This window comes from Festucalex cinctus, chromosome 4, assembly GCF_051991245.1.
Source record: "Festucalex cinctus isolate MCC-2025b chromosome 4, RoL_Fcin_1.0, whole genome shotgun sequence".
Lineage (NCBI taxonomy): Eukaryota > Metazoa > Chordata > Actinopteri > Syngnathiformes > Syngnathidae > Festucalex > Festucalex cinctus.
This window is the reverse complement of record NC_135414.1, coordinates 2935884-2951727: the sequence shown is the minus strand read 5'-3', so window position 1 is coordinate 2951727 and position 15844 is coordinate 2935884. Positions and strand designations below refer to the sequence as shown.

The 15844-nt window shown below is 39.4% G+C and overlaps 1 protein-coding gene across 5 annotated transcripts in view; it reads right to left on the bottom strand.

Moving 5' to 3' along the window:
- The window catches only part of arnt2 (aryl-hydrocarbon receptor nuclear translocator 2), a 485407-nt gene extending 469925 nt beyond the window's left edge, over window positions 1-15482 (bottom strand). For 3 of the 5 annotated variants that reach the window (XM_077518278.1, XM_077518277.1, XM_077518276.1), the window contains exon 1: window positions 15196-15481. In XM_077518278.1, coding sequence (XP_077374404.1) covers window positions 15196-15226 — 31 coding nt within the window. In that variant the 5' untranslated portion in view covers window positions 15227-15481. Of the gene's footprint in view, window positions 1-15195 lie in introns of all 5 variants that reach the window. The other 2 variants (XM_077518274.1, XM_077518275.1) reach the window with 1 other exon arrangement.
- Window positions 15483-15844: the final 362 nt, after the last annotated feature.

Genomic DNA, 15844 nt, shown 5'->3' with positions numbered 1-15844 from the left:
CCCCAGCCCAAGTCTCAAGCTTCCTCGTCTCAGCGCCAGCCCAAGTCTCAAGCTTCCTCGTCTCAGCCCCAGCCCAAGTCTCAAGCTTCCTCGTCTCAGCCCCAGCCCAAGTTTCAAGCTTCCTCGTCTCAGCCCCAGCCCAAGTTTCAAGCTTCCTCGTCTCAGCCCCAGCCCAAGTCTCAAGCTTCCTCGTCTCAGCCCCAGCCCAAGTCTCAAGCTTCCTCGTCTCAGCCCCAGCCCAAGTCTCAAGTTTTTTCGTCCCATCTGCCACAGTCTCCGGGCCTGGGGTCCGCCCCAAGCAGTGCGGTCACGGTGGCCGATCCGGGACCTAGCGCCAGGCGGCACAGAAGACGGGCCCACCGTGGGGACCGGCCCTTGGCGGAGCCACACCAGTTTCAGCCCTCTGAGCCGATGATTATGCCTCCTCCTGGGCCGCCCCCAGATGCGGAGTTTATGGCTTTGTGTGAGGCCGTGTTTCGCCCCCTTGTGTCCTCCTATTCCTACCCTGATTGAGGGCTATTTTGCTCCCGTTACCGTCCCCGCCCTCCCCGTTTTGGCTTGTTTTTGTTTTGGGGACGTCTGGGAGCCGTCCCTTGGTGGGGGGTTACTGTCACGTTTGAGTTTGGTTGGCGTTGAGTTTTTGTTATATTTTGGTGAGTGTTGGTTGTCTGGTGTTCTTGTGTGTTTTTCCCCCCAGTCTCGTTAGCATTAACCTTGTCCACCTGCTTGTGTCTTCCCTTCCCCGTGTGTGTTGCTGATTGATTCCCCCTGCCTGCTGTGTCTCCCAGGTGTGTCCTGTTAGTGTCATTAGTGTTGGTATAAGGGAGTGGTGTTTGTCTCACACGGTTGTGGGAGCATTGTTAGATGTTATTCGTTGCACGTTGCATGTTAGAGGTTATACGCTATATGTTAGTCTTTCAAGTCATCCACGCCAAGTCTTCCAAGTCATCCGCGCCAAGTCTTCCAAGTCATCCACGCCACGCCAAGTCTTCCAAGTCATCCACACCACGCCTTCCAAGTCATCCACGCCATGCCAAGTCTTCCAAGTCATCCACGCCAAGTCTTCCAAGTCATCCACGCCACGCCTTCCAAGTCATCCACGCCACGCCAAGTCTTCCAAGTCATCCAGGCCACGCCAAGTCTTCCAAGTCATCCACGCCACGCCAAGTCTTCCAAGTCATCCACGCTACGCCAAGTCTTCCAAGTCATCCATGTCACGCCAAGTATCAGCATCTGTCCACGCCAAGTATCAGCATCTGTCCACACCAAGTATCAGCATCTGTCCACGCATCTGTCCACGCTAAGTCAGTCCAGGTTCGTCATGCCAGTTCTGGCCCCGTTCGTCATGCCAAGTCCATCCAGGTTTCACACTGTCAATAAAGTCATTCTAGTTGCTGTCATTCCTCTTCTCCCTGCCTGGTTTTTCCGCCTCTGGGTCCATCCACCACATCCCCACCATAACAAAAACTATTTAGAGTGTTAAACGTGCTACATCTTCGCTAGCTATAAGCCTAAACATGACATTGTCCTCCTCACCCCTCCTCCCTTACCTCTTCTTCATTCACCTCATCAGCAAAAACCACAAAGGTTTTGCTCTAGTTTAGTTACATTTTGGTGGAGAATAACGCTTTTTTTTTTTAATTCACAAAACAAGGCACTACCCGAAAAAAAAACAGAAAAAGAAAAAAAAAAAAAGTATCCTTATAGGATAACCTATAAATATATCTTGGAATCGTTACTGCCGCCTGCATCCCCCTAAAAAACAAAAAAACAAAACAAAAATAAAACTACATCACCCTTCTTCACGTACGCACCATGTCCCGAACATAATAAAAACACATTTTAAACCCACATACTTTCTAAAAACTGCTTACAGGTAAGGCTTACAGGGGTATCCATTGAAACAAGCCAAGGTAATAAGAAGATTCATACATAATCAAATAAAAAGGCTAACATCAAGATATATTTACTCTTACAAACAACAGCTTAAAGATTTCAAAAAGTATGATCCTTATTGCCCTAGTTAATTAAAGAATAAGGTCTAAATCAAGTATAAAGTTCGCTGCATTTTAACAGGCTCGAACATTCATACCGACATTTCTCTTTTTAAAAAGAATGTATAAAATTATTTGTACGCGTCTACAAAGTAGTATACTTCAGACCGAAGCATCGTATAACACTTTCAAAGGCTGTTTTACTACCCCCCTAGGAGAAAACACAAACACCCCTACACCCGCACGCACACGCGCACCCCTGCACACGTTGAACCAGCCTTCTCCCTTCTCCTCCTCCTCAATCAGTTACTGCTTAAAAAGTTTGTGATTACAATCCCTTCTCCTTTCCCTCTTCATAAAGTAGTTCCTGCTTAAAAAGTTTGTGATTCCAAGTCCTTTTCATAAATCAGTTCAAGAATAACAACAACAACAACAACAGTATATTTAGTAGTTTTTTTTTAATATTACAAAAACGTTGAGGGTAAAACCCTTTTTCACACAGTGTATTCGTATATACAAAACCTCATAAACGTAAACAAACAAAAAAAAATACATATCAAGACATCCAATAAAAATCGCAGACACAAATTATAACACGTAGCACTAGCGGTAACAAAAGTAGAAACAGAAAAATAACCATTTATACAAGTACACATCTGCAGAGGAGCTAATACAACTTGCGCACTCTGCTAATGAGAGTGCCACCAACACCTTCTATAACCCTAATCCTTTATTTTATTTATTTATTTTTAAATCAGTACATTTATTAGTTTTGTAACACAATAAAAACGTTAGAGAGGGTAAAATTATTATGTACAACGCATTCTTATATACAACAGCTCAAAAACATAAACAACAACCAAAACAAAAAGTACATAGCTAGACATCCAACTTGCAAATGTGAAGGATAATTGTTTGCTTTGAAATCATTTAGACAGAATGTTTACTGATCAAGACTACTTTTGTCACTATCTCACAGAGGTCTCAGAGAAACTGGTTGTGCGTTTAGTCAGCAGATGCGGTGCTGAGTCCATACCTTATGATGTCAAAGAGCGCCAACAGCTTGTTTTCTCAGGTTGCGAGGGGCTGGTGCTTGAAGAGCAGAATTTCTCAGAGAGTGGCGAATGTAGGAAAACTCCAATTGGATCATGTGTTTGGTGAGGTATTAGTATTTTAACACAGCTAAAAGCTCCAAAAATTGTATTTTTCATGTTGGTCCCCCTTTAGTATTTTATTTACAAGCCAGTAAATATTCTCAGTGGTACATTTGTAGAAAATGTATATGCCAAAAGCAGGTTTATAACTAGAACACGAGCAGAGCCCGCCGTGAGGTTCCTATTTTGTTTTGGAGGAATTATTTGTCTTTTTGTGATTTAGTATCATTAGTATGATTATTTTGCACAGTGAATCACATTTTTTGGGTCCTAAATATACACATGTAATATGTACATATGCAAAATCACCAACACTGTTAAAAATTTTATATTTTAAAGTTGTCACGGTTGCAAAAACATTGACGGCTCCTACAGTGGTTTAACAAAATACAATCCTAGTATGTTTGAACTCGGCCCCCCAAAAATCAGCAGGCACATGCATCCTGAGATATACAAAAAGGGCCGTTATAGCCGTATGCTAAAATAAGTAGCAAGCGATGATTTGATCCCCTCGAACTTCCAGTCATGCTCCATTTTTTTTTTTTTTGCACATTTACGTTACACTTTTGTTCCCTTATCATCTGACAAGAGAGGTGTGGTTCCTGAAAAACTCTGTGAATGTGCTTAAGTGGCCCGGCCAGAGCCCAGACTTGAATCTGATTGAACATCTCTGGAGAGATCTGAAAACGGCTGTGCAGCAATGCTCCCCATCCAACCTGATGGAGCTTGAGCACAATGACGGGTCCAATCAAATAAACCAATCGTATAAACAACAAAGCTAACACGTAGCACGAGAAGTAACAAAATAGAAAAATAATAAGATAAATAACTAAAAAAAAAAAAAAAAAATCCTAAATCTAAATAAATAAATAAGAAATAATAATAAATAAATAATAAGAAAAATAAACATTTAACCTTATAGGAAAATTGTCACAAGTACACATCTGCAGAGGAGCTAATACATCTTGCGCGCTCTGCTAATAAGAGTGTCTCCCTCAACTTCTGTTTTCTTAAAAAAATAAAATAAAAAAAAACAGCTACTCTCCTATCCCCAAAAATAAAACTACACCCTACTTCACATACGTAATATAGCCATAACATAATAAATACATATTTCATACCCGAATACTTTCTAAACTCTACTATAGCCAAAGGTTTACATGAGTACCCACTAAAACCATCCTAGGAATTAATTATAAGATATTTCATTTATACGCAGTCAAATAAAAAGGATAGTATATTTAATCTTACAAACAACCGTTGAAAGATTTTCTTTTAAAAAATACGTTCCTTACAGTACATTGTCCTAGCTAATTAAAGAATACAGTTAAAATCAAGTATAAAGTTTGTTGCCTTTTGACTAGCTCAAAAATTCATACCTACATTCTCTCTTTTTATAAAAAAGAATATACAAAATTGTTTGTACATGACTAGAAAGTAGTACACTTCAAGCCGAAGCATCGTACAACAAACACTTTCAAAGTCTGTTTTACTATACTATCCTAAGGAGAAAACAAACACCCTTAAATTATTTTCGGGATATACTTTTATTTTTGCAAAATAAGATACTTTCTACCTATTTAAACTCTTTGTAAAATGTTTCAAAAGTATAGAAATCGATTAACGCTCCTATAATACCTTAACAAAGAACACCATCTAATAATTAACGTCCTATAATATATAATTGTTTCTCTCTTATCTGCAAGATTCCCCGCCCCCAACCGCGAGTCATGGCCCACGTACACACGCACGCTCACACGCATCTTCGCTTCATAATCCTCATTTTATAAGTGGAATATATTTGTATTCATCATACACAATTTTTTGCAAATGAGTCAGGTGCCGAGAAACGGAAAAGAAAGAAAGTACGTGATGAAGCCCGTGACTAGGTCACAGGTAAGTGTTATGCTGCAACACCTTTTTTTGCAGTTAGTGGTTAGCAAGCTAACGTATCATCACTCCAGGTCAAGTATTGTTGGAGTTAGTGGTTAGCAAGCTAACGTATCATCACTCCAGGTCAAGTATTGTTGCAGTTAAGTGGTTAGCAAGCTAACGTATCGTCACTACAGGTCAAGTATTTTTGCAGTTAGTGGTTAGCAAGCTAACGTATCGTCACTACAGGTCAAGTATTGTTGCAGTTAGTGGTTAGCAAGCTAACGTATCGTCACTACAGGTCAAGTATTGTTGCAGTTAGTGGTTAGCAAGCTAACGTATCATCACTCCAGGTCAAGTATTGTCACGGTAAACCTCTCGTCACTCAATTTTTTTTCCTAACAAGATTTAATTTTCTGCACACTGCAAACCAGTACAGTTTAAATCAGATTTGATGCACCTACTGCACCACTTCTGTCTGACAGTAAAAAGATATCTCCCATTGTTTTGCTGTTTTAAAGCAGTGTGCTTTTTTTTTTTTTTTTTAAACAAATATACCCTTAATATGTTAATTGAAATATGGGATTTTCAATTATTTATGGTCTCTTTCAATCTTATTTATGAACTGTAAACTAGTTTATAAGTAACACACGTTTAAGTTAAGTTACTTTTGTAAAACATAGTGTAGATACTAGTCTGTATTGCTGAGTATTGAGCTTTTTAGCAATTGATACATTTTCTATGTTTGCAGCTGCAAACACTTACTTCCTACTGTATTTTGATAATATTACAGGATCAATGTTGAAGTATGTTAAACAAAGCCAAGATGATAATGAGCAACCATCACAACAAGCAGCTTGGCCCAGCAGCTTCAAGAAGAAGCCCCAGAATCAGCACAGGCAGGGTTTGATTTTGAGCCAAATCCTGACCAACAGGTTACAGGTACAATCGATCCAGAGCACACAGCCACCACCACAGATGCAGACACATCACAAACCCAAAGTGACACTGGTGAGGCCATAATTCTATTACCAACTGATCCTGTTTATTGGCCATCATATATTCAAGATGCAGATCGAGTTGACATTGTACGTAGAGGTCCTAGTGCGCATATTCTGCTTGGAGCCAAAGCCTGACATCAAAGAATATTTCCTTGGATTTGTAGTTGTGGAGGATACAACTGGACTTAGCCTGTCCAATGCTATTCTCAACAAACGGAAGGAACTTGGTATTCCCTTTGAAAATTGCAGAGGACAGGCATTCGATAATGGCGCCAACATGAAGGGGAAAAAACAGGGTGTGCAAACCCGCCTGCTCCAACTTAACTCAAGAGCATTATTTGTTCCTTGTGGAGCCCATACAATTAACCTTGTGATAGCTGATGCAGCAAAGTCATCAAGAGACGCTGTAAGCTTTTTTTTGGCTATGTGCAAAAGCTCTTCACTTTTTTTTCTGGATCAACACAACGATGGAGCATCTTAACAAATCATGTGAACTTCACATTGAAAAGTTGGAGTGATGTCAGATGGGAAAGTAGACTCCAAAGTGTGACAGCTGTGAGAAATCAAACAAAAGAAATTAGAGATGCACTTCTACAGGTAAGGGAAACAACAAATGAACCTACAGCAAAAATAGAAGCACAAGCTCTTGCAGAGGAAGTTGCATCTTTCAGATTTTTGATCTGCTCCATTGTTTGGTGTGAGATCCTCAAAACGATAAATCAGGTGAACAAGTTGCTTCAGTCCAGCTCAATGGAATCTGACATTGATGGAGATGAAATGATGCAAGAAATCATAAACCTGCCACAATTATCAACCCAGACAACTGCCATGGCGATGCTTTCCTACCTATGAGCAAAAGCTCATACAATTAACCTTGTGATAGCTGATGCAGCAAAGTCATCAAGAGACGCTGTAAGCTTTTTTTGGCTTTGTGCAAAAGCTCTTCACTTTTTTTTCTGGATCAACACAACGATGGAGCATCTTAACAAATCATGTGAACTTCACATTGAAAAGTTGGAGTGATGTCAGATGGGAAAGTAGACTCCAAAGTGTGACAGCTGTGAGAAATCAAACAAAAGAAATTAGAGATGCACTTCTACAGGTAAGGGAAACAACAAATGACCCTACAGCAAAAATAGAAGCACAAGCTCTTGCAGAGGAAGTTGCATCTTTCAGATTTTTGATCTGCTCCATTGTTTGGTGTGAGATCCTCAAAACGATAAATCAGGTGAACAAGTTGCTTCAGTCCAGCTCAATGGAATCTGACATTGATGGAGATGAAATGATGCAAGAAATCATAAACCTGCCACAATTATCAACCCAGACAACTGCCATGGCGATGCTTTCCTACCTATGAGCAAAAGCTTCAAGAAGTTTACCCAAATCTCTGGATTGCACTTCGCATTGCACTAACTCTACCTGTAACAGTTGCGGCAGCTGAACTCAGTTTTTCGAAAATCAAGCTCATTAAGACATATTTAAGGTCTACAATGGGACAGGAGCGTTTGAGCGGCCTTGCTGTCCTAAGTATCAATGCTGAAGTAACAAAATTTCTTTCATACAAGGACTTGTCATGGAGGACACGTCAACTATTTGTCCAGTCAGATGGCACCTTAAAGTTATGTCACTTCAGCATCATTCCATTCATAATATTATTCATGATCATCATCGGACTACTGCAGTTGGCTGGCAACCAGTTCAGGGTGCACCCCGCCTACTGTCCGAGGCCGACTGGGATAGGCTCCAGCACCACCGTGATCCTTGTGAGGAGTAAGCGGCTAAGACAATGGATGGATGGATCATCGGACTAACAGTAGGCGGACCAGAGAAATAAAACATGTCTTCAGAAATTCATTTTGTCATATCTCGTGATATTTATGTGATTTAAAATATTAAATGCAGTTTAGAAAGTTATTTTTTTGCAAAAGAGAAGCACTCACATTCTGTTTTATGCTAGCATTCGCTGGCTACTTTATTTTTTGTACTCCCTTCTCAATCCTCTCTAATAATCCCAGAAGCCCCTGGTCCCTTGAGGATACACTGCCATCTATTGGACAGCACACATCACTACATTTACTTTTACAAAAACAGTAACAGACTTTTCTCTTTCTGAAGGACAAAGTATTAAAAAAAAAATCATGGTTTGTTATCCCAGGACTAGACCAGTTGTAAGGGACACTACACCACCCCAGGTATCCAACCAAAGACTTTGACCAAAATCTAATGTTGCATTTAAAAAAACTCAGTTGAAAATTGAAATTTCAACCATTATTACTGATTAAAAAAAAATCATTATAAATTCATGGTTTGTTATTACAGGACCAGACCAGTTCTAAGTAGAGCTGTCACTAACGACTTTTTTAAAAATCGACTCAACTTCTCATATTGTTAACGACTAATCGACTTTTTATTATTATTATAATTATTTATGTTTTTTTATTTTTTATTTTTTTATTTTATTTTATTTTTTTATTTTAGATTTGAGGCCGCAAATGTTGAACATGTGTTGAATTGATCTGGATATAAAATCCATTGTTCCTTATATTTCCGGTACAATAATAGACTTTAATTTAGTCTGACTGCGGCCGCCCGCACGCAGCCACGCACGCGCGCACGCACATACACACAACTTCTTCATGCCAATGCCCTTCCCTTCATTTCACTGTTGTATGGTCATTAAAACACAGGCGATGGTGGTTGTTTGTTTGTTTGTTAGTTGTTTGCCGTGACCAGCAACTGATCACCGAGTGTTATTTTGTAACGCCGATGGGATTTTTATTTTTTATTTTTTTTTACGCCGAGGAGAATAAGCTCTTCTTTCGCGACCAAGATGACGTGGCTTTGCGATTCAAGCCGTGTTTGTGAGGGGGGTTATTCTGTCACGGACCGGTGAGTGGAAAAATGGGAAAACATTGCCTACGTTGCCGTGAAACGCTAAGCTAACTCCCAGTGAAATGTGTTTGACTCGACAAAACGGCCACCACGACGCCGCAGCGAACTGGTCGTGCACATTTGTGTTCTTCATATACGCTTGTGAATGTCTATAAGCAATCGTGGTATTCACGGCAGGCCAAGAATTTTTGTTCCGAGTGTTCACGGCAAAATAAAGCTCGCAGGAGATTTGCCGGTCGCAGCAAAATAAATAACTGCTGACTAATAGAAAGTGACAGTCACACAATTAAGCAGCTGCCAAGCGCTACACGAGGGAGCGAACTAAATGACAATATTATAAGCATTTCTGTAACATTATTGTTTAGTTTAGTTTAGTTTAGTTTATTCATTTTTTCCTTTCGGACACATTACAGTTTACATCAATCACATCACATCATTTGCAACATTGACGTCCGAAAGAAGGGCTGACGGGTAGAAGCCGAAGCTTATTCGAGACCCGTCCCCATCTACCCATTACTATAACGCATCAATCATATACATTATTTAGAATAGACATTAATTTTTATCGTTATCCATCCCATACTATCCCAAACACTGCTCGCTCAGTTCATCTTGAATGTCCGTGTGTAGATTGTGGCTAGTCCCAGTCATTTAGAACTGGTGAGTCGGTCCCCAGACGCCACCAGCAAGCCCACCCCGCCAGGCGAGCAGCCAAGGCAAGCGCAATTCTTCTCTTTCACCAGTAGGGTCTTCGCTGACCTCGGATCAGCTTTCACACATGTTGTGCTTTCCAGAAGAGTAGATCGGCTTGCATTCGGCCCATTGCTTTCAAGCAATTTCAGCACTCGATTCTGGTCAGGTAGCACCACTGGTTGCTAGCATGTTGTGGATCTGATGACTCCTGTGCGCTGCCCAGCCTCGCTCACCCAGCAGAGCGGCCCACGCCAGCTGCATTCCAGGAACCAGACCACCAACCCCCATTTTGCGTATTGACAGCAGATTCATTGGAGCCACAATACAGCCTTATCATGTAGCCTTGACTGTTACAACAAATGTCCAAACGGAATTCGAGCCAGACAATATTTAGATTCAAACGGGAACAGCAATACATGTTATCAATGCAGGTGTATAAACAAGAGTTAGCCTTGGCAAAGTCAGCAAATAATCATATACGACTCCAGCTTTGGGTAATCAGTGATGTTGTTGTTGTTGTTGTTGTGATATTGTGAATTACTGTTGTCTCTCAAGCGCAGCCAATTCCTCAGCTCCTTTCACGATTCGTGTTTTTAGTTGACCAGAGTTATCTTTAGTTTGAATAAAAATTCGGCAGTCTTTTGTCCACGTGCTTTCGATAAGTCCATTCTTTCTCATTTGTCGTGCCTTTTTGGCGATGTCAGCATTTCGTTTGGTGAGGTTTTCGTTGATGTAGACATGTTTCCCACGAAGCTTGTGACGGTCTCTCAGAAGAGCAATCTTTTTCTTTCTGTCAACAAACCTGATCAGAACTGCCGGTGGTCGTGTCCCTCCAGTTGGAAGCGAAAAGCACATCTGAATGTGCGCAGGATCAACAGTTAATCCCAAATCTCTGAGTTGAAGTGTCACTTGCTGTTCCACAGTCTCGTTCCCTGAAGATTGGTCAGAATCTTCCGTGCTCGTGCTAGCCGCAGCTCTCAAAGGGCCACGGCGCGGCTTGATCTTGATACCGGTGACTATCACATCGTTAATACGAAGATTTTGTTCCAAATCATCCACTTTTTGTTCCAAGGCAACAATGCGTCGATCTTTTTCCTGTGTCTCTTTCTTCAATTGCTGTATTTCCTGAAGAAGTGGCTCAATGCTCTTCTTCATTTCAAGTAATTCGGCAACCATTCCACTGAGTTTTTTAAGAGAAGATTTTATCTCCTCAATCTCGTCGGCTCTTTTTCCGCCAGGCATTCTGCAACAATGTAGTTACAAATCCCAATGCAAAAATCAACAAGTAGTTAGATTCACGAGCGAGTGCAGGAGCAAGTACAGATGCGTCCTTCCTCAACAGATGCGTCCTTGAAATTGTCGTGTTTACCTTTGTCTATCCGTAACGCTCTGAATACATGTTATTGCTCCGGTATCCATGACCCGTGGCGTCGATTTGGCCGTCCCATTCACTCGGCAGTCATGCCGCTGTACTGATCCATGAGCGTTTAAAAGTCCAGGTATATCTTTGCAGCTTTTACAGACTTTTTGAGGGTTGTGTGAGCATTTTAGCTGTTCACCTCACCAACCAAGCTTGGCAGTAATAACGTGCATGGTGGCTTGGTGACTCCGATTCAAAGTTGTGCTCTCTTCCTCTCCCAAATGTTTAGAAGAGCCTGTAGCTCTGTCCTCTTATCCATTCGCTTTTCCTCCATTATAAAATAGTGCAACCAATGAAGACATAATCTTAACTAATAAATATTGTAAATACTGTACGAGTGTACATGTACACTTGCAGTAAAAGAACTGTATGCTCAGTTAGGCTAATGGCGGCTGTGCAACACACCTCCAAATTCAAACAACCAATCAGACCAAACAAACAGGAGTCGTTTAAAAAATAAATAAATAAATATTACTCTGTCCGCCTTCTTCTCACTGAAGTTCGCAACACACTGCGCGGCGGCATAAAAAGGTCCATGAGAAACATGGACGGTGACGGCGCAAACATGGTCCCGGGCGGAGCGTCGACTTAAATTTTTCCAGTCGACCTATTTTTAAAGTCGACCTAGTCGACTTGGTCGACTTTTTTTCCCAGCCCTAGTTCTAAGCGACACTACACTGCCGCAGGTATCAAACCAAAGTACTTTGACCAAAATCTGATTTTGCATTTCAAAATAAAACTCCTTTGAAAATTGATATTCAGACCTTAATATCTGATTTCAAAAAATTATTAACAGTTCATGGTTTGTTATCCCAGGACCAGACTACTTCTAAGGGACACTACGCCACCCCAGGTATTCAACCAAAGTGCTTTGACCAAAATCTAATGTTGCATTAAAAAAAAATTCAGTTGAAAATTGAAATCTCAACCATTATTACTGATTTTTAAAAAAATCATTATAAATTCATGGTTTGTTATTACAGAACCAGACCAGTTCTAAGGGACACTACACTGCCGCAGGTATCAAACCAAAGTACTTTGACCAAAATCTGATTTTGCATTTCAAAATAAAACTCCTTTGAAAATTGATATTCAGACCTTAATATCTGATTTCAAAAAATTATTAACAGTTCTTCATGGTTTGTTATCCCAGGACCAGACCAGTTCTACAGGACACTACACCATCCCTGGTATCCAACCAAAGTACTTTGACCAAAATCTGATTATGCATTCCAAAATAAAATAAAGAAAACTCCTTTGAAAATTGAAATTTCAACTATTATTGCTAAATTCAAAAAATTATTAAAAATTCAAAGTTTGTTATCCCAGGACCGGACCAGTTCTAAGGGACATTACACTACCCCAGCTATCCAACCAACGTACTTTGACCAAAATCTGATGATGCATTCCAAAATAAAAAAAACTCTGTTGAAAATTGAAATTTGAACCATTATTGCTGATTAAAAAAAAAATCATCAAAAATTCATGGTTTGGTATCCCAGGATCAGACCAGTTCTACAAGACATTGCACCACCCCAGGTATCCAACCAAATTACGTTTATGAGATTTAATGGCGGCTGGTCTAGAGATGAACCACCCAACTCGCTCAAAGCAGACGGACATGCTCCATCTCTACAATCCGAAAGAAGATAAGCTTGTAGAAATGCGATCCGTGAACAACCAATTTCTGTTAGGGTGACATTACACATACAATGACACAGGTATTTTAAAAGTTGGGCTGAACGATTATGGAAAATAATCTAATTGCAATTTTGTTTTTGTTTTTCCCCAAAATGGTGATTGCGATTTCATGTGTGATTATTTTTTTTCAAGGTCCTTTTCAATTATTATTATTATTATTATTTATTTTTTATTTATTTATTTTTATGTTTATTATAACAAAAAAATATCAGAGCTATTATATATTACAGGATCTTAAGATAAAGGCAAATGAAGCCTTTTAATATTTTTTGCTACATTTATTTTTTTTTACAATTTACCACTCAACATATCCAACTTTTCATGTTGCATCAAACATGACATGTAAACACTGTATTTAGAAATAAATGAATTCAGCATACATATTAAAAAAAGAAATAAAAGTCACTTCAGTCACTAAACACACATGCTAAAGTGTAGGCAAAGTAAAATTATACCTACGTAACATCTCTGATTAGATTTTAAAAAACACTAGCATTCTGTAGCAATCTTTGTGGGTGGGTCGCGAGTTGGGTAGTTTCTCACGGTCTGGGTGGTCCGTGAAGGCAACACAGGATTTGTTTTGGTAAACTAAGCGCGTTCGTATGGAGGACCAAAAGTGCCAACATTAAATAAATAAATACACAATTAAATAATTAAATAAAGATGTAATTAATTAATTAAATGTTTCATTTATGTATTAATTGTGTCATTAATTAATTAAATTCCCTATGATAATTTGTAAATGTATTTATTTATCTATTTATTTCATTATAGGGGTGCACGATCGATCGGCCAGCCTATTTATCGGCCCCGATTTCCTTAATTTTGGAAGATCGGTGATCGGCCGATCCCTTAAAAATAAACCGATCTTTTCCACCAATCTCACCTCCCTCCTCAGAGGTCTGAAAAAAAGCCTCTTCTGCTGAGAAGACTAAAAGGGTTTGTATTTTTATTTGAAAGAACTACTTCATGTGCAATTAAAACAACCCATTTGTATTATTTCGACAATATTGTTCATTGTTTTCCAATAAAACAAGACTGGAACACTGAAAATATAAGCTGCTTGACATGAAAAAAATCGGTATCGGCAGGTCAGACTTTTTAAAAGATCCGGGATCGGTGATCGGCCGGAAAATTGTGATCGGTGCACCCCTATTTATTTATTTATTTATTTATTTATTTATTTATTTATTTATTTATTTCTCTATTTCATTATTTCATGGTCACTGTGTTACGGTGTTTCGTGAATTTATTTTATCTGTCAAACTTGCCCATCATTTGGTGGGCAGGTCCTAACACCTGATTGATTTTCAGAATAGTCAATTGATGCAGAGTGAGTAGCTCGTAAACACAACTGATAGGCTGGGTGGTGCTATTCACGTCAATAGGTGTGTTTCCATTAGACTCAGATTTATGCTTTCATGAGGTGCTTTTTGAGACGTGTTGAAATGGAAGTACTTTGCAAAAGTGTCACTCTATATCAGCAAAAAAAATCCATCACCGTAGCCACCATGTTTCTAACCACTTAAGGCCGAAGCAGTCGATTAGACAAGATTTGAGTGAATCAGGCTTTAGCCCTGCCCACTAACTTTGACGGTTGAGTTTGACAGATAAAATAAATTCATTGAAACGCTGCAACACAGGACCATGAAATAAATAAATACAGAAATAAGTATGTAATACATATATATATATATATATATATATATATATATATATATATATATATATATATATGTATTATTGTTATTATATGTATTATTATTTATTTAGTATTTTTTTAATAAATGACACATTTAATTATTTCATGACACTTTTATTTAATTTTTAAATGGTGTATTCATTTATTTAATTTTGGCACTTTTGGTCCTCCATATAATAGTGCTATCGTGCGTCTTTAGTTTTTAAACAAAACCATTACATTATTTATTTTCTCCAATACGCTTTTACAGCAAGAGTAATTGAACCATTCTACACTCACTATATCAACAGGCGAGAAGGTAGGAGATAGGCTGGCTGCACCAGGCTGCATATATTTACATTTCTGTAAATCACAGATGACACACAGAACCCAATAAACGATGACAAGTGCAGTGCAGCAGGGCAATATGCAAAATAATCTTTGTGTCGCTGAGACGGAGGAAAGCAAGCGCCAGTGAAAATAACTAGATATAACGAGAAGGATATATATTTTAAATTTTAAAAAAAGCATTGCTTGTATGTGGGTCAACTCATTCTGACAAAGACATAGAAGTTAGCAAAGACGTACGGAATAGCACAACTGCCAACGACCGAACAATATGGGGGAAGGGGATGGATGCTGGAGCTCGGTTGTGGCGGCCTGGTGGCGGTTTTCGCCCTCTTCTTATTTCATACTCACAACAAAACGCACATTGTTTAACTCTCGTATCAAAATGGGACTTAAAACGCCAGATTCGCCCGAAGGGAGAAACAGGGTTCTGGCTTACCGGACGGATTGACCGCGGCGGGAGTTGCCATGTTTCCTTAGCGGGGAGAAAAATAACAAAACTGCAGCGGTGAAGGAGATGACGCACAATACGTCAAGAGAGCCCAGGGCAGGGAGAGAGAGTCGACACACCGCAAGCTTTGCACGCGAGGATTCCTGGAGCCGCCTTTCCTCGATAAACTACAATGGATGAGCAGAGGCACTTGAATACATCGATTTTGTCCACGATAGAGGGAATTGTGTGAAAACAGACTAAATAGAATGCAAGATGTCAGGATGGTAATACCGCGAGACTTTCAAGGTCCCTGAATAAATTATTTTTTGTTATACGCTGCACAAGGTGCAATAACGAATGTGAATGGGACGTAAAACGTTTGATGAAGTGTGCTTATTGGAAAGTTTGATTTTTTTCTGATCACGCGCTCGTCCAAATTTGGGATACTTAGTTTATACCTGCGCTGCTGTTCCAGCACTACATTATCATTCGTAAATACTCATTAATATGTGTATACTTATGCACTATATGTGTGCTAAATGTAAATGCAATTGAAACAGCATGAATTTACAACCATGTTCCATTTAACAATACTGTAGTGCCCTCCATAATTATTAGTTCAGCTTTTTTTTATAGGATCAAAATTGAAAAACAA